The sequence below is a fragment of the Natator depressus genome, chromosome 8 (genome assembly GCF_965152275.1).
Source record: "Natator depressus isolate rNatDep1 chromosome 8, rNatDep2.hap1, whole genome shotgun sequence".
In the NCBI taxonomy this organism is placed as follows: domain Eukaryota; kingdom Metazoa; phylum Chordata; order Testudines; family Cheloniidae; genus Natator; species Natator depressus.
This window is the reverse complement of record NC_134241.1, coordinates 19,993,387-20,013,970: the sequence shown is the minus strand read 5'-3', so window position 1 is coordinate 20,013,970 and position 20,584 is coordinate 19,993,387. Positions and strand designations below refer to the sequence as shown.

At 44.5% G+C, this 20,584-nt stretch overlaps 1 protein-coding gene and 1 long non-coding RNA gene across 3 annotated transcripts in view; one reads left to right on the top strand and one right to left on the bottom strand.

Annotated features, from left to right (window-relative positions):
• Window positions 1-225: 225 nt before the first annotated feature.
• On the bottom strand, window positions 226-8,317 carry BOD1 (biorientation of chromosomes in cell division 1). 2 transcript variants are annotated; one of them, XM_074960556.1, is made up of 4 exons: window positions 7,901-8,317; window positions 5,048-5,172; window positions 2,575-2,769; window positions 226-1,135 (listed from the first exon to the last, which is right to left on the bottom strand). In XM_074960556.1, the coding sequence occupies exons 1-4, from the start codon at window positions 8,261-8,263 to the stop codon at window positions 1,084-1,086; spliced, it is 735 nt and encodes a 244-aa protein (XP_074816657.1). In that variant the 5' UTR covers window positions 8,264-8,317; the 3' UTR covers window positions 226-1,083. The 2 variants fall into 2 exon arrangements, with proteins under 2 accessions (XP_074816657.1, XP_074816658.1); XM_074960557.1 differs by having other exon boundaries at window positions 228-1,135; window positions 2,570-2,769; window positions 7,901-8,294.
• Window positions 8,318-8,444: 127 nt separating this feature from the next.
• LOC141992021 (uncharacterized) overlaps window positions 8,445-20,584 on the top strand; it is a 119,045-nt gene continuing 106,905 nt past the window's right edge. Inside the window, exon 1 of the long non-coding RNA XR_012640516.1 lies at window positions 8,445-8,520. This is a non-coding gene — a long non-coding RNA (uncharacterized LOC141992021). The remainder of the gene's footprint in view (window positions 8,521-20,584) is intronic.

Genomic DNA, 20,584 nt, shown 5'->3' with positions numbered 1-20,584 from the left:
TTTACAGTAAGGAATGGAATAACTCAAATCAAGATCTCCTTCAGTGTATCCCAGTTCATGGTAGATTCTGGAATGTTATGTTGTAAATAGGAGAAATGATTAGGTTAGAAGTGTAGTATAATGGTTAGAGCATGGTTGTAGGGGTAATGACTGATTTCTGATAGAATCTTTAATCTTCTCTGAGCAGATTCCTAAAAAAATATGAAGTCACCAAAATAGGCTTTTTCAACTTTTTATTATAAAAGATCAAGACATGTGCTAGCAGAATACTTGATCACATTCCCTACTTGATGGCCTTCCCAGAGACCTGCCTTTAAGCATGAAAACCTGAACAATATTGTGGGTGAGAACTCCTTCAAGTTAAAACACAAGTGTCAGATTCTTCACCCACTCAGAGTCCCTGCTTCCGAAGTCTCCCTGGGAAATAAGAGCTATGACTAAGTCAGATATTATTCACATAGCTAAATTTAAACACTAGTTTCCAGAAATCTACTAGAAATTGGTCTCTAAGTATCTCTGGATAACTGACACTGAAGAGTTCTTTCCAGTTGTTTTAATCCGGAACATCCTCTTTTCAAGACAGGCACTGATATAGCAACAAATTCAATTTGGCATCCAATGCTCAATAATTCTTTATGCAGTAAACAAGCATGAAGCTATAAAACTTACTGACCGTCTCTCCTCTGATCCAAATAAAACTTTTTAAAATAAATCTCATGATAGCTGCCTTCCAGGAACTATACAAAAACTACGTTCAAAGGCTCATATACATCTTACATACTTTTCTTCTTCCTTCTCCTAACCTTAACAAGTCATACTAGTATCACATCCAAACCCTTTCTTAGCTCCTCCATGCAAGAGATATTTGATCCCCTCCACCCCCAATGCATGATCAGCAAGGACACATGATTCTTTCTGGATTTCTATCAATAGCAAAACAAGCTTCATGATGAGCCTATCCACATTAGGCACTCTGGGTGCATGTGAATTTTACTAATGCTCTCCTCAGTTCTGGTATCATGATCAATCTTCATTAGCAGACTGTAGTCTCGGGTCAAATGGAATAAACAGTCCATTGCCAATCTAACCAAACTTGTATTTTGCAACTGCAGCTGTTTTTAGTACCAGGAACACACTGTAAAAGAAAAAAGTTTACAGGATTCTATCTTTCAGAGTAAATGTAGTTGAATAAAAAGTCTTGTCAAGTTAAACAGCAGCACTTGGAGAGTTCAAGATTTGTAAATTCACATTAAGCCAGAAACACGACAGGGTGAAGTAGGACATTGGTGAGGCAGCATACTACATACAACTGAGCTAACCCAAGCTGGACAGTGGAAGTTAAGCTTGTGTGTCACAACTTTAATTCAGATTGGTCAATTTCTCTAAATTCTGCTGCTATCCAGGAAGCTACTGCCACCATCATTCAACAAAAGAATGGATTAATGATGAATACAGTAGATCATGTTATTTGTTGGCCCTTATGAATATAACATTTACTGTAGGACCAAGATAATTTTTCCCTTTGAAAAGCATTAGCAGAGAGCAATTAGAATGCATTTTAATTTCCTTCTGCATAATGCCACTATGAATTTCCCTACACTCCAAGTTTCAGATTGAAACATTTTGCTCCAAAAAAGTACCTCAGCCACCTATAATGGGAGCTTTCAGAGGACCTGAACAGTCAATTCAGACATGTTAAAAGGCAAGTCCTTTGACAGAGATAGGGTAAACAGTTGTGTGTGTTAAGATGCAGAAGTTTTTTTTTTTTTTTTTTAATAGCCCTGTGAAGAGCATCACTTGAAAGGTTTATTTTAATCTCTAAAGCCAGAGCAAACTCATATCCAACACAGAACTTCCTCAGTTTCTAGCTGGAAAAATAAGTTGTTCAGCTGTAAATCAGTCTATGCTGTCAAGTTTTGAAGAAGCCGTTATTCACTTCAGAGGACACTAACCCCTGCATCAATCTTTTTCTAGTACTAGCAAACTGTTAGAGAAACAAACTCAAACTTAAGTTCCACTGAAGAAACCAATCTGCATATTTGTCCTTAGCTCAATTTTTGCTTGTATTTCAGCACTTCTTAATTTTTAATCCACTGGAAATTTATTCACTGAATTCAATTTTTGCAGTTATCTCACAACCTGCTTTTAAAGGACCAAAGTCCTTTTAGATCATTGTTCCAAAACCAGCCCTGAAAGCATAGCTGCTGGCCAGAGTGTTCCTCCCTAGTCCTAGATAATCATATTGCATCATCCTTATCTCCGATTCGGTTATGCTTTCAGCAGCCACTTAGTATAGCTGCTAGATGTTTTAGCAAAAAGCTGATGATCAGAAAGAAAACCACAACCAGTTTTCCAGTGGTACAAGGTCTGCATTTTGACTTAAGGTTTGTAAGCTGTAGGATTACAGAACTGTCTTTGGTTCTTTCTTCTAGTAGTGTTTTTGGTACACAACCAGGACAGAATATCAGGGTCCTGTCCCGCTGGCCAGTGTAGTTTGTTCCCTATTTAATGCTGTACAAACTAGGGTTTGCTAACTAGGAGTGAGTGGGAAGGTGCAATGATACAAGACCTTACGAGGCATCTTGGGATGGAGCAGGAGGATCCTGATTCTCAGGCTCTGGTGGAAGAGCTGGCACAGTTTCCTCTTTCTTTTGCGCAGCCAGGAACTCATGAATCGCTTTCTCTATCTGCGGCCTGAAGATGTGGTTTAGTTTTGGATCCACCACCTGAGAAATAATTCTGTCCACTCCAGCTTCCAGCATCCCTGACCTTGGGCAAAGACAAAGGAGTCATTGAGCTACTCTGAGCAACTTCCCCTCTACTCCCACTGGGAACTCTCCAGAGCCCTCATGTCAGCTGCAATTAGCATTAATATGGTGAGAGCTGCTTGGTAGCTCCTTCAGGAGGGAGGTGTTCCAGTCACCACACACAAACCAGGACATTTCCACCTATCAATTTTTCTATTCCCCCTGCAGTCTTCACAACTGACATCTGGTCTCCGGTACTGAAACGAAATACTGGATGGGAGCCACTTCAGGAGTGCTCATGCTGAAATGAGTTCAGAAGGAGCAAACAAAAACTTGCTTTGGCACAAACAAGGCAAACAAAATGTATGAGAAGGAGAGCAGGTGAGAGGTTGATTTGGGGGGGGGGGGGGGGGCTAACAATCCAAATTGAGAAGAGGCCTTCACCCCAATATCATTACCATCACCTGCTCCTTGCAACATCCAGTCTAGGCAGGTACTTTTTGTAAGAAAAAAGCCAAACAAATGCATATAGCACAAAACATAAGGAGTTTTTTTGGAAACGAGGGCTGGTAACTGAAGTGATTTATTGCTTCAGCGGCTGCGTCAGAATCTTGGACTGTTGGACATGGGCAGTCTGGGTTTAAGTCATGTCTGCAAGAGACCAGGGGAGGGGAAACGGAGACATTGCCTAGCATTTGGAAAACCAACCGCAAGACTAACACGGCAGTGAATGTTCATGACCACATCCACTGTTTAAGGTCATGTGGACATCAAATAAAGTCTAATAGAGTTAGATGAATGTGTGTACTTTTATCCAATGAGGGATGGGGACACGTAAACATCTTTGCACATTTCAACTCTATCCTATTCTTGCAGCCTTCATAGTAACTTGAGTACTCTAAACCCTTAATCCTTGTGTAGTCATTGCCTATACCAGTAGTTCACCTAACTGTGTTTAAAGGGGAGCAAAGTTTATTTTAATCATAAGCTCCCTGGTGTGTAACACTGTACAAATGCCATTCTACCCTAGTGAAAAGACTAATAAGGCTTACTCTAGTACTATTAATCCATTACTGTCAGTTTCTGATTGTTGGCCACACTTCTCTCTATATTGTTGCTGTATTTTGCACACAAGCCCCTTCAAGCAATACTGTGAAACGCAAAAATCAGTATATCTAGTTAACTTCTACCCTGATCTCAGGGTCATTAGGGCAAGTAACAATCCTCACTGATTAGGCCAAACAGTCTGTATGTGAAGTAGACATCTGTAGTTCCTGCTACTTGCACTGAAATTCTAATTTTGCTTCATGCAAGACACTTACTGCTGTATGTTTAGTTATTTTCTTTTTGAACTTAAAAGCTTCTGTCTCCATTTCCCTGATTCTTCCCTGCCCTTGCCCTACTATCTATTTCCAACACCCCCCTCCCCACACACACACCTCCCACTTTACTGAGGTGCTACCTAGGCACCAGTTTCAGACACCAGAGTCTCAGGAGAAATCCGCAAGTTAAAGCTTTTTTCTAAACTATGTGTGCATGTTTCCATAAAATTGAACATGGCCTCCCTGAAAACACTGGAGTTTATTCAATAAGTTTGCCAGTGGCACAAGTTGCAGAGTAAACTGGAGTAGCAGTAGGAGTTAGTAAGTCTAGTACTCCATGGACATGTTTGTTTTGTTTGTATTAAATGCATAAAAAACAACCAACCAACTCCCCCCCTGTCCCCCCAACCAAAAAAAAACCCTGTGGCTTTAATGTCCTCTCTACTTGTGCCAACAGTGCCATCTCCTGGATGGAATCGGACTAGCCTAAATTTGATTACTGCCCACTAGTGGCTGGAGGTTTGCAAAGAACAGAAGTATGAGCTTCTGAGACCTAATAAGAGATCCTTCATTTGCTTAAGTGGTAGATGCCTGTTTCTGAAGCAGAAGACCACAAGTTCGGTTCCACACCTCATATGCAGCTTAGCTAGCAACCATCGTGTTATCTGTATGATGCAATGCTTTGGTAGAGAATGCTTCACTTCAACAGCATATTCAACACCTCAACGGATGTTGACTATTACCCTACTCTGGGAAACTGCCTGTTTGTCCTCAAGGAACATTGCGGTGATGTGAGTTAACTCAAACTGCATTCATCTGCTATAGTGAAATCTGGGAGGGCACAGAGGACAAAGCAGGTTGAATTCAACCCTTAATTGTCCAAATGCACTTAGCCAGTTAGGGCAATGATATGGGACTATTACAGTTTTCAACTATCAAAAAACATTCCTATCAATTTACTGAATGCTGCTTACTTACTGAATCACACTCTGTCTCAGACCATTTCGTAACTGGTTTTTGTTCATTGTTGGGTTCCACTCCTGTTTGTCCAGATGGGTAGATACAAAGTTGTCCACTTTCTGCCTCAGATTTTGGTAGGCTGGCTTAAAAAAAAAATCCAGCTTAACTAAAAGATCTTGAAACAATTCCCTCAAGAATGCTTCATAATACATCTTTTGTGGTCTATTACTATTTTGTTTAACAGTTTTTTCTCCTTTATAGAGAGACAAGGTTGGTGAGGTAATATCTTTTATTGGACCAACTTCTGTAGGAGAGACAAAAGCTTTCAAGCTACACAGAGTAGTTCTTCAGGTCTGGGAAAAGTACTCAGTGTCACAGCTAAATACAAGGTAGCACAGATTGTTTACCATAAGTAAACACACATTATAAGGGACCATTCAAGGTGAAGTGGCCTGTTAACACCACCGCAAAGGACAAAAAAAGAGGAGTTACTAGATTAGATTGTTGTAATAAGTCATAAATCCTGTGTCTTCATTAAGAAGATGATTTTTAGTCTAGCAGAGTTATGAATTTAAGCTCCTAGGCTTGTCTTTTGAAGGTGTTGGGCAGGTCTCCTTCATTGTATTTTTTCTGAACAAAAGTAAGTTTATTTTACTCAAGAGTACAAAATGGTGATTGCAAAGAGCAGTTTCTAGATGGTACTATCAATATATTATAATTGCAAAAGCTGGACACGTGTTTTGCAACTGTCTGCTTCCAAGTCGCTGAAGGGAATGCAAATTGCCTGTGCATGCAAGAGATATTTAAGCAGGTTAGATTTCCAACCAACATAAAATTCCTACGAGACATTTTAACCAAATATAATTAACACTAGTATAAAGAAAGATGTGCTTACTGTAACACTGGAACTTGAGAGCTGGGAAAGTGGGGGATGAAGGTGCGGTTTTGTTAAATGCTCTGTAATTCTACCTTTTCCTGTTCCTCAGAAGTTAGGACACGGTCATGTTACTGTGCAGGGGAAACGCCAGTTACTAGTGTGGTGCAAGGAGAGGGCAAAAAGGTGGCAAATGTCTTATAGCAAGACCAGAACCACCATAATAAGAGACAGCATCAAAAGTTACAATACCCGTGACAATATGCTATGGAGGCCAGTTCAAATTTAGGCCAGTTCAAATTCTATTTAGGTCTATTGTAACTGAAAGCTGTTCTCATCAGATAGGTGGCTGTTCCACGGTCTAATGCAGAATCTTGTGGTGGTTTCAGACACACCAGGAGCAGATAGGTTATCAATATTGATGCTCTAGGTGGAATTAGGTGGGAAATCAAAACTTCTGTTCAAGACTTTCCCACTCCAACGTTGGTCCTTCTGGCTCAAGAAAGCTTGCACTGTTGCTGTACCTGTCTGTCATCTTTAAATTCTAGCACACATTTTTTAATAAGCAGAAAAGGGATCTGTGTTCTTAAATAGGATACCTTAGGCAGATGACTCTAGAGTACATTTGTCAGGAAGGCTATAACTTAACATTTCAGCAAGAATAGTAGCAATTGTCAAAACAAACAAATGACATCACTGCAAAAGCAGACAGTTGGTTACAAAAGTTTAAAGATATTTTTTCATTTTAAGTAGTACTTCGTTAAAAAATCCTGAATACTTTACAAGCTGTGCACACACAGGAGTCACTTCCCCCACTGGCAAAGTGCAAATGCCTATAGGCTGGAACAAGGCAGTTATTTAGAAATGCTGCAGTGGTTTAGGACAGGAAGGGAAGCCCACATTCTGCTGAAGCCTCAGGCAAAGCTTAGGAAGGCAGAAAGTTATCAATCACCCTGTGAGGGTGATAAGACAGTGGGGATTGCACCCAACTCCTGCAAGAGGACTTCGACTGACAGAAGTCCTGACCAGTGGCAGTTTTGTGTTTCATCCAAGTGAAGGCCAACCCTGTAGCTTTGGTGTCCCCTACTCCTGCACCACAGTCAGAAAGGACTTAGAGAATGGTGACTTTTACTAAATTACCAATAGTGCTTTCCATGGTCTTTCAGGAAGACCCTGGCCACAGAAATTGGAAGGGCATATGCAGGTGTCAGAAAAAGAACACAAGAGGGGGAAACCTTGTGCCCTCACAGGATAGACAATGATACAAAAATGGAAAACTGAAAAGCCCCATATTCTTCTCTGTATCATCTTCTAGACTCCATGAACCACTCATATATTTATAGTTTGGGTCACTCTTCTTAGCTGGAGCAGCTGGGGCCCAGAGGACCACATCTGCAGAACCAAGACATGAGAATGCCCACAAAATCTTGAGGCAAGGCAGGCCTGTGCCCTGGGCTAGGGCCATGCATGTGCCGTGCTCCCCACAAAGGGAAACCAGGTTTGAGACAGATCCAGGCTCCCCAAAATAAAGCTAGAGCATACAATGAAGTGGGTGGCCGAAGCAGAACCCCTTTCAGGATGGAGTCTGGAAACCAGTAGACAGTGGTCAGACAAGAGACCAGAACTTGGGGATTGCTGTTTGAGAGACGAAGGTGAGGAGATACCCAGACCCTCGTACCCATGTCAGCCAAGCAATCAAGTAGCGACATCAAGTAGGGGTCGTGGGTGGGGAGAAGTCCCTACCATCCTGTTGCCCATGTTAGCAAGGCAGTCCCAGCAGAGCCGCTGGAGCCTGAGCAAGGGCCAGAGGGCGCCCAGGTGACTAGGTTCCGAGAAGCAGGAGGGTACCCGGCTGAGAAGCGTGGCCCGGGTGCCCCCATCGGCCAGGCGGTCCAGGGGGGAACCAGGCCCAGTGCCCAGGTATCCCCGTCGGAAGACCCCTCCCCGGGTAAGTAGCCGGGGGATGCGCTGGTGGGGCCGGGCCCCTGCACCGGTACCTTGGTGTCCACGTCGGCCAGGCAGTCCCGGCGGAAGCCGTCGAAGAGGCCGCGGCTCTTGAGTTGCTCCACGATGAGCGCGATGAGCTGCGCGTCCCCGGGGGGCAGCGAGGCCGGGTCGGTGGCGCCGGTCCCCGACCCCGCAGCCGCGCCCCCAGGCCCCGCCGCTCCCCCAGCTCCAGGGCCGCCGCCTCCCCCGCCTGGGGCAGCTCCGCCGGCACCGCCGCTCTCCGACATGCCCCACACCTGGTACCCGGCGCAGCCAGGACCCCGCAGCCGCTGCTCCCAGCTCACCCGGTGCCAGCGGCACCGCTGCCGTCGCCGACGGCGCGCCACATTCTGCGTAGATCCGTTCCGCTGCATTATGGGAAAGGAAGTCCTTCCCCCGGCGCGCCTCTTATAGGACTTGAGCCATTGCTCCGCGTAAAGAAACTATGACTCCCAGCGTGCTCCGCGGCGCCAGCCCGGAAGGCCGTGGGGCGCGGCAGGCTGGGCGTTGCATTCTGGGAATTGTCGTTTTTGTGCCTCCATGTGCGCGGAGGGAGGGGAAGGGCCGCGTGCGCGGGCCGGGCTCAGCTCAGCGGAGCTGCCTGAGTTCTGCTCCCGGAGACCCGGCTCAGGTATTTATACGGCCCTTGCCCCGGCAGCGCCCGCGCGCCGCCCGCTCGTGTAGCTCCCTCAGAGCCCCGTGAGGCGAGCCCCGGGTTGCCCCGGCGGGGGGACTGTGACGGAGCAGGGCCGCGAGCCCGGTGCCGCAATCACGAGGGCACCCTTCCTCCCCCTGTGCCGCCGGGCGCGGCGCGGCTTTGGGCGGGTCAGTCCCGCCGCTGCCGGCTTCGGGGGAAGCTCGTGCGGCGCCCGTCCCGAAAGCGCGCTGTCCTGGCAGATGTTACCGAGCTGCGGGACCGCCAGCCCCGGTGGCCCCCGTGCCCGACGCAGTCGGAGTGGTGGCGAATCGGGCTGATCGCTAGCAGCACCGGAAACTTTACAGGTCGCCGCCCGGGACAGCCCCCCCAGTAAACTAGGATGGAGTGTACTACACGTAATTGGCCACCGGGGGAGGCTGTGCCCTTGGCAATCGCCCTCGGTTGAACTGCAGGAAAGTTGACAAGAGGGCCGCAGGATTGTAGTGTTGAGATTATTTTTGATCGTGCATTAAAATATTTGGGATAAAGAATATTTTTCTTTTAAGTATCTGTTATTGTTTCACTGGCCTTAAATGGAACATGCAGACCCTTTGATCCCTGGATGTCCATCAAGGTTCTCTGTTTCCGGACAGCGTCCCAGAATTCGCTGAAGAAACATGCTGATTTGTAATTTATTTTAGTACGCTCCTCAGTGACTCCAAGAGGTAATCCCCTGCCTTGTAACAGCAATAACACAGTCTATTTTCCTCCTATATGTCTCTCTAATAGTGGAAGACTACCCCATCACTAAGTGCTGTAGTCAATGATACCATCTACATCAAGATCTAATAGTTCCTGCATTTAAGGTGTAGCCCTAATAATCAGAACTATTTTTGTAGGTTTAGTTTTAGGGGAAAATTCTGTTCTGAGGAACACTAATGTAAATCCGGAGTACATTTATTAACTTTAATGGAGTTACTCTGGATTTACATTAGGGCTGTCAAGTGATTAAAAAAATTAATTACAATTAATCATGCAATTAAAAAAATTAATCATGTGATTAATCGCACTGTTAAACAATAATAGAATATCATTTATTTAAGTATTTTTGGATGTTTTCTACCTTTTCAAATATATTCATTTCAGTCACAACACAGAATACAAAGTGTACAGTGCTCACTTTATTTTTGATTACAAATATTTGCACTGTAAAAAAACAAATAGTATATTTCAATCAACACCTAATAAAAGTACTGTAGTGCAAACTCTTTATAATGAAAGTTGAACTTACAAATGTAGAATTATGTACAAAAAATAACTGCATTCAAAAATAAAACAATGTAAAACTTTAGGGTCTACAAGTCCACTCGGTCCTACTTCAGCCAATCGCTCAGACAAATAAGTTTCATTACAATTTGCAGGAGATAATGCTGCCCGCTTCTTGTTTACAATGTCACCTGAAAGTGAGAACAGACTTTTGCATGGCACTGTTGTAGTCGGCATCACACGATATTTACGTGCCAGATGCGCTAAAGATTCATATGTCCCTTCATGCTTAAACCACCATTCCAGAGGACATGCTTCCATGCTGATGACGGGTTCTGCTCGATAACGATCCAAAGCAGAGAGGACCGACGCATGGTCATCTGAGTCAGATGCCACCAGCGGAAGATTGATTTTCTTTTTTGGTGGTTTGGGATCTGTAGTTTCCACATCTGAGTGTTGCTCTTTTAAGACATCTGAAAGCATGCTCCACACCTCATCCCTCTCAGATTTTGGAAAGCACTTCAGATTCTTAAACCTTGGGTTGAGTGCTGTATCTATCCTTAGAAATCTCACATTGGTACCTTCTTTGTGTTTTGTCAAATATGCTGTGAAAGTGTTCTTAAAATGAACATGTGCTGGGTCATCATCTGAGACTGTTATAACATGAAATATATGGCAGAATGTGGGTAAAACAGAACAGGGGACATACAATTCTCCCCCAAGGAGTTGAGTCACAAATTTAATGAACACTGTTTTTTTTTGTTTTTTTAAATGAGTATTATCAGCATGGAAGCATGTTGGGCATATGAATGTTTAGCATATCTGGCATGTAAATACCTCACAGCACCGTCTACAACAGTGCCATGTGATTGCCTGTTCTCACTTTCAGGTGACATTGTAAATAAGCAGTCAGCAGTATCTCCTGTAAAGGTAAACAAGTTTATCTTAGCGATTGGCTGAACAGGAAGTAGGACTGAGTGGACTTGAAGGCTCTAAAGTTTTACATTGTTTTGTTTTTGAGTGCAGTTATGTTACCAAAAAAAATCTATGTTTGTAAGTTACACTTTCACGATAAAGAGATTACACTACAGTACTTGTATGAGATTAATTGAAAAATACTATTTCTTTTATCATTTTTACAGTGCAAATATTTGTAATAAAAAATAATAATGTAAAATGAGCACTGTACACTGTATTTGAAAATGGAGAAAACATCCACAAATATTTAATACATTTCAATTGGTATTCTATTGTTTACCAGTGCAATTAATCATGATTAATTTTTTTAATCGCAGTTCATTTTTTTAGTTAATCGCATGAGTTAACTGTGATTAATTGACAGCCCTAATTAACATTAGGATAAATAACTGCAGAATTTGTTTCACTTACCTCTAGTGGCAAGAGGAAGTTCAGTGGGCCATTCATTCTTATGGCTTCTCTGCTGAGAGTGTAAACAAGGGCTGATGTGGACACTTGTCTGCTGGGAACTGGACCGGAACCACCACTAGCATTTATCAAACCTGTCTGTCTACCAATATTTTTCTGAGTCATCCACTTCTATGTTGTGCTGTCTTTCAGGATGATTTATTCATCCTGTTGCTTGGCCATGTTGTATTCAAGATATGTAAAGAGTTACCTACAGCCTGTTACCTCTGGATCACAAAAGGTCTGGTTCCAAGTCAGCCCTGCATTAACATACAGGACATACACATGCACAGTGAGTCTGACTACTTGATTGTCTGACCAGCCTAAATTCTGCTTTACTACCAGTGCACCAAACTTGGTGACTAGCATATCTCAGTTGACATGACTGTTGAAGCATTGTCTTTCCTGAACCTGGTCAGGACTTCTGCTACCAAAAAGACTTAAAGGAAGGTGGCTGTGAATCAATCCCCCTCCACACATGTACCCCAAAAGAGAACATATCTGTCCAGTGTGTCTCTTTCACTTCAGTTCTTTCCTAAAGCTACAGCAAAACAAGGGAGCAAATTCAGGGGGAGGCATATTCATCTCTGTTTTAGCTCCTGTGACTTCTGTAATTAGATTATGGATGAATTTGACTTAGTAGTGTATTCCTATCTCAAAAATGGGATGGCTAGATGAGTATGATTCTTACAATGATGCCCTCACCCCAAGTACACTGTAAGGGAGTAGCCCCGCATCCAGGTCTTTCTATGTGTTGCAGCAGGTGTTGAAAGGGGGGGCAAAATTCTGCATGCAATGCATTGTCCTTTTCACCTGATTAAAATTCAGCAGCTCTAAGAAGCAGCATAAGCTGTCCCACGCCATCTGGCAGCTAGGAGGAGGGGAAAAAAGCCAGCATATATAGGCAGCGAGATGTACATTGGAAAGAGTGTGCATTGCAGCGTATTGTATAGTATACAATATTCTGTATTACAAGCAGGGAATCTGTGACACGTGAGAACTGTCCTACCTGAGCAGAAAATCGATCCATCTAATCTGGTATCTTGTCTCTGACATTGGCCAATGCTGGGTGTTTCAAACTGAGGTGTAAAACTCCCCCCCTGCATTTAATCATGCAAAATTATCCCATGGGGTGACATTTCTTCCTGACGACCACTAACAATCTACTTCCCACTGCCACTAGCGATCAGCTTGTGCTTTGAAGCAGGAGGTTTGAGATCCCTTGTAATTTTCTTCCAACTCCTACAACTGCAGGCACTATCCTTATTCATATAGACATATCAGCCTCCTTTTAAAAAGTTACTAAGCTGTTTGCCATAATATCCTGCCGCAGTGATTTCCACAGGCATAGGTTAAGGTTATACCAACCATAAGGCAATGCACTATATACACACCACCATGTTCACTACATATGGCAGTAATAAAGCATACTTTGTTGTTCAGTATCAAAAGACTGCCTATTTTTAGCAATGAATATCGCCATACCTGCATTATATGTTCGTTTGGACACATGCATATATGGGTATGTGACTTTAGTTCTGTGTTCTGGAATGTGCGTGGTTTTTCTTTGGCTTGTTTCCTCCAATAATTTTTTCACTTCACTGCTGGGGTTGATTTCAGACCACTGGATCTCAGTGTTTTACATTATCCAGCCAGGCTGGTGCATGGAGAAGTTCACTCCTCCCGCCTCTAAAAGGTTCTTTGCTGTTAGAGGTATCATCTCTCAGGTCAGGAAGAACCCAGGTTATTGCCACTCATGATCATTTAAGGAAACCATGATGTTCTTTGCAAAAAGGGTAGGGAATGAGATGTGAATCTTGGGGTCCGACTCCTGGACAAATTTCAGTTTGGGGAACTTACATTCGGCCTTCCTAAATTCTCCCTATATTTTCATTTGGATAAAATGTTCTTTTTCGCTCCCGTCCCACACTATCGAGTAGTGTTACTGAGTGTTGTTAAACAATATTCCTTCCAAGAATTGACTGATTGTTGGGGTTGTTGAAATGATCTCTGCGTATGGGACAAATTCTGAGTCCCTCACGCAGTGGGAGTTGACTCCAGGCACAGCTCTGTGGCCTGGCTGGGCTCTGCTCCAACAGAACACTCGTGGCACCCTGAGGTGGGAGGCCTCGTTCTTAGGGACTGCTGCATTTCTCTGCAGCCACCCAGTTCTGCCTGGAGTTTGAGACTCGCCTCGCCCCCTCAGCTGCCACACATTACAATGGAGGATGGAGGAATGACTGTGTGGCAGGGCAGCATCTCCCCAGCATTCCTGAACGGGGGTCTCCCTGAACTGTCAGCCAAGAAAGGATCTGGTTGAACTAGATAATGGGCAGTGATTGAAAGGGAGGAAGAGCCCTTTGACTTCCTCAAATTTCCCCTCACCCAACTAAGTTTTGGGGATGGGGGTTCCTAACAGCTCCTGTCCAACCCAGGTGTTTCCTGAGCACAGGCCACTCTGTGAGGGTACTGCTGGCCCCAGGCAGCAGGAACATCACAGTCCTTGTGTGAGTGAAAGAGAGTCATGGATCCAAGGGGGCCTGGTCAGGGCTGAGGAGCAATGTAAATGGCTTTCCTGGGTCCCTTGAGGTGGATGGCGTTGCTTAGACTAAATGTAAGACAATAATGATGGTCTCACTAGAGGGCACCACAGTGATGTGCTCGGTTATTTGGGGATGGAGTTTCCACTAAGCAAACCGAAGCTTCCTGATTTTGCTTGCAACAGGTTGCCAGTGGGAGCAGTCCGTCCTGTCGTCACCCGTCATGCTGTGAGGCAGCGATGTTATTAATCGATTAACATCAGTAGTGAACAAGCAAAGGAAGCCAGAGGGACATCTCTGAGCCTGCATAAAACGTGGCCACTTTGGCAGCATCAGGCAGGGAACTCAGTGAAAGGCAATCTTTTGTAGGAACCCACAGCTCCTTTCTGCCCTGGGGAGGGCCCGATCTGTGCTCCTGGCTGGGGTGCTGTGAGTCAGCACCCGAGGCCAGCCCCTGAAGGTGAGGGTAGAGCAGCAACAAGGGTCCATTGAGCAGGGCAGGGGAGTTTAGTCTGGGATTTACTTGGGATTGTCACAGGTGAAAATTCTTCCAGATTAACAAATGACTCAAAAGGCTGTGGGAGGCCATTGTGCCCATCCGACAAGAGAACAGGCCCCTGGGACATCTCCCACTGCAGTTTTTTGCCCATGCTAAAAGTGCTCTCACTTCCCTCATCAGGATACTATGTGTAGAGCTGACCTGCTAATGGCACTGGTATGGGCAAGCAGTGCAGATGCTAGCTCGTTAGTGAAGGGCTGTATGACACAGAGGTCCATTGGTGCCAATTGGCAAAGGGTTCACTGTTCTTTACAAGCAACTCCTGTCTCGGACCTGACAAACTCACTACACCTAATACACTACTTCCATGGTATTGATCCATAAAGGGCAGCATGTGAGGCCTCTGCTGAAAGCTTGTAACTTATAATCATTGTGAGATGTGTGTATGGGTAATATTTAAGGAATAATGTAACTATATTGAAAATTATGCCTTATGGACTTGGAGGAAAAGTTAATCACCTGGGAATTATGTGTCTTGGTGATGGCCCATTCAAGCAGGAAGCAGTTGTCACCCCTTTTTGGTTAGCTGGTGATGCAAAGCTCAATTGTCTACCTTTGCCTCAGCTCTAAACGGTCAATGGAAAACTGTCAAAGACAAATGTAAACAATCAAAACAACTTGGAGGTAAAAAGGGAACATTATAACAGATGGGGGATCAATCACTCTGTCTGTGAATAAGGACAAACGACTGATTTGGTATATCACAGGGTGAAGAAAGACCCAAAGTTGCATCCATTCATAGAGGAGACATAGATTCATAGACTTTAAGGCCAGAAGGTACCATCATGAGCATCTAGTCTGTCCTCCTGCACACTGAAGGCCATAGAATCTTGCCCACCCACTCCTGTAATAGACCCCTAACCTCTGGCTGAGTTACTGAAGTCCTCAAATCATGATTTAAAGACTTCAAGTTACAGAGAATCCACCATTTACACTAGTTTAAAGCTCCAAGTGAGCCATGCCATGCTGCAGAGGAAGGTGAAAAAACCCCAGTCTGTGCCAATCTAACCTGGGGGAAAATTCCTTTATGACTCCAAATATGACACTCAGTTGGACCCTGAGCATTTTGGCAAGACCTAACAGCCAGATTCTGGGAAATGATTCCCTGTAGTAACTCAAAGCCCTTCCCATCTTGTGTCCCATCACCGGCCACTGGGAATATTTGCTACTCGCAGTCACAGATCGGCTACATGCAATTGTAGACAGTTTCATTATACTATCCCCTCCATAAACTTACCAAGTTCAGTCTTAAAGTCAGTTAGGTTTTTTGCCCCCACAGCTCCCCTTGGAAGGCTATTCCAGAACTTCACTCCTCTGATGGTTAGAAACCTTCCTCTAATTTTCAAGCCTAAACTTGTCGATGGCCAGTTTATTACCATTTGTTCTTGTGTAAGCATTGGCACCTAACTAAATAACTCCTCTCGTTCCCTGGTATTTATTCCTCTGAACTATTTATAGACAGCAATCATATCTCCCCTCAGCCTTTGTTTGATTAGGCTAAATAAGCCAAGCTCTTTGAGTCTCTCTCATAAGGTAGGTTTTCCATTCCACTGATCATCCTAGCAGCCCTCTTCTGCACTTGTTCCAGTTTGAATTCATCTTTCTTAAACATGGGAAACCAGAATTGCACACAGTATTCAAGATGAGGTCTCACCAGTGCCTTGTATAATGGCAATAACACTTCCCTATCTCTGTTGGAATTACCTTGCCTGATGCATCCTAGGACTATATTAGTCATTTCACGGCCGCATCACATTGGCAGCTTATAGTCATCCTGTGATCAACCAATACACTCAGATCTTTCTCCTCCTCTTTTGCTTCCAGCTGGTACGTTGAGTATGGGTGTTTCATGAAAGATTGGATCCTGGCTGGTTTCTGGGGAATCAGCCAGCTTTGCAATGGACTGAACTGGGGGGGTGGGTGGGGAACCTACTTGTTAGATAGAAAAGGTAACTATTAAGAAGTGTTGATCTGAGTTTGCATTTTATGACTTTGTTTTATATTGCAGCTGTTTGTTTCCATCTGTAGCAAGGCGACACTTCACTGGTGCGGCGCCTCCTGCTGGTCATCTCGGAAATTAGCTTTTTCTAGCCCAGAGCGCCCTCTGCAGGCCGGTGTCTCACCTGCTGCTGGCCCCTGTGTCCCTCCTGGACCCCGGTGCCCTTTAACTTCGGGGCTCTGCCCCAGCAGTACCCTCACGCTCTGGGTCTCTCCTCCCAGGGGAACCCCCAACCCTCTAAACCCACCTTGCCTCAGTGGCTACTGCCAGTCATCATCTAGCCCCCACTCACTGGGGCCGACTGCAGTGGAATGGCCACTCATCATTGGCGAGGAGGTTGGACCAGCTTTCTCTGCCTATCCTCAGGCTGCCCCTCTGCAGCCCCGGTACCTTTTGGGCCTTTACCAAGGCCTGCAGCCTGGGAGTTTACCAGGCTGGAGATCCCCAGCTCCCTTTGCTTAAGATACCTCACTCTCAGGCAGCTAGCCCTTCCCACTCCAGGGCTAGAGTGAGACTCCTTCAGCTTCTGTCCCACAGCCCTCCTATAAGGGCCAGCTGTGGCCTGACTGGGGCTTGGCCACAGCTGTGGCTTCTTCCCCCAATCAGCCTAGCTGTTCCCAGCCGCAGCCCTCTCCAAGGCTGCTTTTAACCTCTTCAGGGCCGGAGTGGGGTGACCACCCCGCTACACCATCATTCTCTTGTTTCTAGTGGAATCTCTCTCTTTTTCTTAAATAAACCATATTGTGTTTCATTATAAGTGATCAAAAGTGATGGAATGGTGATTTAAGGTAAAACTGGGGTCCCCTGTTCCTTTGGGAACAGAGGATCTGGGATTTCTGTGAGTAACCAGTGTAAGGGCCTAGATATCACAGGGAAATGCTTCAGGGGGACTGAGGTGCACCTTTTGTTAATTTGCCAGGTAAAGAGAGGCTGGCGTAGCCTTGAGGAGAGTGCTTGAGTGGCTGACAGGCTGGTAATGGGGTGACTCATGGTCCTGGGTACCCCAAGAACTGTTACAGCATCATCACTGAGCTACACAAACAGGTTTGTTATTTGTAGACGTGTGGTGCTGGATGCTGTGGCTTACGTCTAAATATGGGACAATAAAGTGATGTTTAGTGTTGCAGAACAGCAATGAGCTGTGAGAAAGGAGTGCATCCTAGTGGTTAGCTCAACAGACTAGGAGTCTTGGGTTGTTGTCCTGAGTCTGTGATTGACTTGCTGTGTGATCCTAGTCAAGCCATCCAGCTTCTCTGTACCTCGAAAACTTCATCTGTAAAATGGGTACAATAATAATACCTGCTTCACTGAGGTCTTATGGAGCTTAATTAACTAACAGATCTGTAGCTGAAAGGCATTATAAAAAGAGCTTTCAGCTATAAAGAGTTTTATCAAATCTAGCTGGACACATTATCCATTGCCATAGTACATAGGCAGACACGTTAAGTTGCGGTGAACAACCCCTGGAATAGGTTTATATAAAACAATGTAGGCCCCCATGAGGAGAATTCCTCACTTCTTCTATCAGGCTCATGCTGCAGAAGGCACCAGCATTGTGAACTCTGTCCCTCATGAATTCATGCCCCAGAAGGAACCATATTCGTATTTTGTCCAGTTCATCTCAGTCAGGAAAGTTGGAAAAGAGAGCATTTTTTATATATATATATATAATCTTCTATATTGCTGCTGTTCGTACTCAGGTCCTATGATAATCAGCCTGGGGATGGGATTATCAGTCAGGAAAAAAAGGTTATTTCAGGGCAAGCAAATGAGCAAAAAGTTATGCTTAGAAAATCACCTGAAAATATAGAGTAAAGTAGCAAAGAAGTCACTGCTTTTAGTCTAATGTTTGTAAGCAGAAACCCACTCACTCCAGTTCCCTGTATCAGCCCCTGTGGTAGTCACCATGAAACCTGTTTTGTATCACCCAGTGGAAGGCACTGTGGTACTCAATCATCACTCCTGCCCACCCTTGGGGGTATTAACTACCACCCATTCTAGGTTCGTACTTCCTGCCTTTTTTTTTAATCTGTTAATTTACAGCATCATCACCTTCTTTCAGGTTTCCTGCCCTTTCAACCCTTCTCCCCATTGAGGAGCTTAGCCAGACGCAACAGCTGTTAACTAGCATTTCTTTCAAAGAAAATTCTCATGTAATAGGAAAAGGCTACTCTCCACTACAACTACATGCAAAGAAGAGTCCATTGCTGTTCAGTTTTTTGTTTTTGTTTTTGTTTTTGTTTTTTAAAAAGATGTCTCCTGAACAGAAGGGTTTGGGCCTGGGCGTGGGGGTAAGAGGTCCTGTCTCCCATCCCCCCGGGGGCTCTAGGGGAGTGAATTATTGTCCTTTCCTTTCCCTGTCACTAAGAGCCAAGCTATCACTGGCTAAGCAACTTCTGCCTTAAACACCCTCTCAGTGAGATGCTTGCAGGCACAGAGCCTGAGTTAATACTGCTTCTTATATCCATTTACTCAGCAAATTTGAGCTCTCTATGGTAATAAACGTCATCACTGCAGCTTTTCTTTAGCAAAGACACCCATGACAATGAGAGGAGGAAGAGAGAGTCCCCTCCCTCTGTATGCAGGGTTGGGTAGGATTTCCTTTTCCATCACTTTTGCTCTTTCCTGGGTTACCTCCTCTAATCAGATCCCAGAGGCAGGAGCAGTCTCTGCATGCTCGGCTATTATATTTCTTCAGGGGATGGTGTGTTTATTTTAATAAAGAATTATTTCAAATGAAAGGCCCTGATCGTCAGAATTCTCTGGGGGAAACTTTCTCACTAAGGATTGGGGCGGGGAGGGGGCAGAGAGGAAAATGAACCCTCCTGGGTTTGCCCTACAGCTCCCCATGTCAATGATAAAAGAGCCTAGATTTGTATGGAAGGGAAATAGTTGGCAGATTTCTCTTCACTGTCCTGACAACCTTTGGCCATGAAATTAAAAAGCCAGTTATTGAGTTTAGTTTCTAATAGCTTTATCCTTGCCAATGATTAGACAGAGAAATCTGGAATAGGTGGCTTTAGCCAGGCATGGTATGTGCTGAAATGCCGGCTGAATTACAATAGGGAGCCATTACAGAGGAAGGAGGGGTGTGCACATATACGCGTGTGTGCACGCACACACACACACACACACGATCTCCATGAACAAAATGATTGAACTCTGGCAATTTCAACTGAAACATTCCAGCATTGTAGCGGCAATGCTGATTTCTCTGATAGACTGGACTGCAAAGCATTAAGTAGAGGTTATTTCCCATTCCCTGTGCACTCTGGTTAGGAAGGGGATGCATTTGGAAAAATCAGATGACAACACTATTTGTAAGTCACAAACTGTGTCAGTAATTTAGGGGGTAATGGTGAGGAGCAGAGATTGCCTGGGACAGTTCTGGAATTGCGGACAGCATTCCTAGCACACAGGCACAGATGCTCCTGTATCCATCGACATTTAAAGAAAATGAATTCAGACTTGAGCTCCGGGTGCTTCAGGAAGTCTCCATTCTCCACTTCTTCAAAGCTGTGTCTCGGGGAGGGGTTTGGTGGACAGATTATGGAGGAATTAGGGTAACACAATAGAAGATATTTTATTTAAAGAGACACTATCAGGTCAGGTTTGCCTCCACATGTAGGTTTTGTGAAACATACTAGGTCTGTGTTCCCATTTCTGAACATGATTTTTGTAACTGCAACCTAGTTTATTCAGAGTAGAATTGGGGCCCCACTTTTGAGGGTTTTAGCATGATTCAGGAGCTCAGTTAAAACATTATTCTGTCCCTTTTATACAGCAAGACAGAGCTATTTTTTAAATTTGCTGGGGGACAGCTATTTTGTAACCCTGTTCTTCTTCAGGTTGGTAGCAATTGCAGTGTAGAGCAGAAACCTGTGGAGTTGAGCAAATTTGCGTGTGTGTTGGTTTTGCCTATCAGAGTTCCCAGTGTGTGATCGCTGTTTAATCCTATGCATCCAAACTCATATATCTAACTGGTCAACGCAGCATTGTGTGTTTGGATGCATGGGGGAAGGGGTGGTGGTGGTCAGTGCTGTAGTCAGCTTTCTTTGGCAGCCAGGGGAAGTGCGCGAGTTTTTACTTCCTGTAGATTTACAGAATGAACAGCTTGGCTGCACAGGTGGCAAATTATCGCAACAGTTGAGAAGTACAAGGTATGTTCGCCCAGCCCATAATTCTCTTCTGAAGAATGTACAGTGTGTACTAAGCCTGCCGGCTTTTCAAAAAGATCCTAAACCCAGGGAGAAAATGTATATTCGCTGT

What these genes read in the sequence shown, in the direction of transcription:
- BOD1 (XM_074960556.1), bottom strand. Translation starts at nt 8,263, where the DNA reads ATGCAGCGGAACGGATCTACGCAGAATGTGGCGCGCCGTCGGCGACGG. An exon ending in TGGCCGACGTGGACACCAAG is followed by an intron (nt 5,173 to 7,900) that starts GTACCGGTGCAG and finishes TTTTTTTTTAAG; the next exon opens with CCAGCCTACCAAAATCTGAG. An exon ending in CTGAGACAGAGTGTGATTCA is followed by an intron (nt 2,770 to 5,047) that starts GTAAGTAAGCAG and finishes TCTTTGCCCAAG; the next exon opens with GTCAGGGATGCTGGAAGCTG.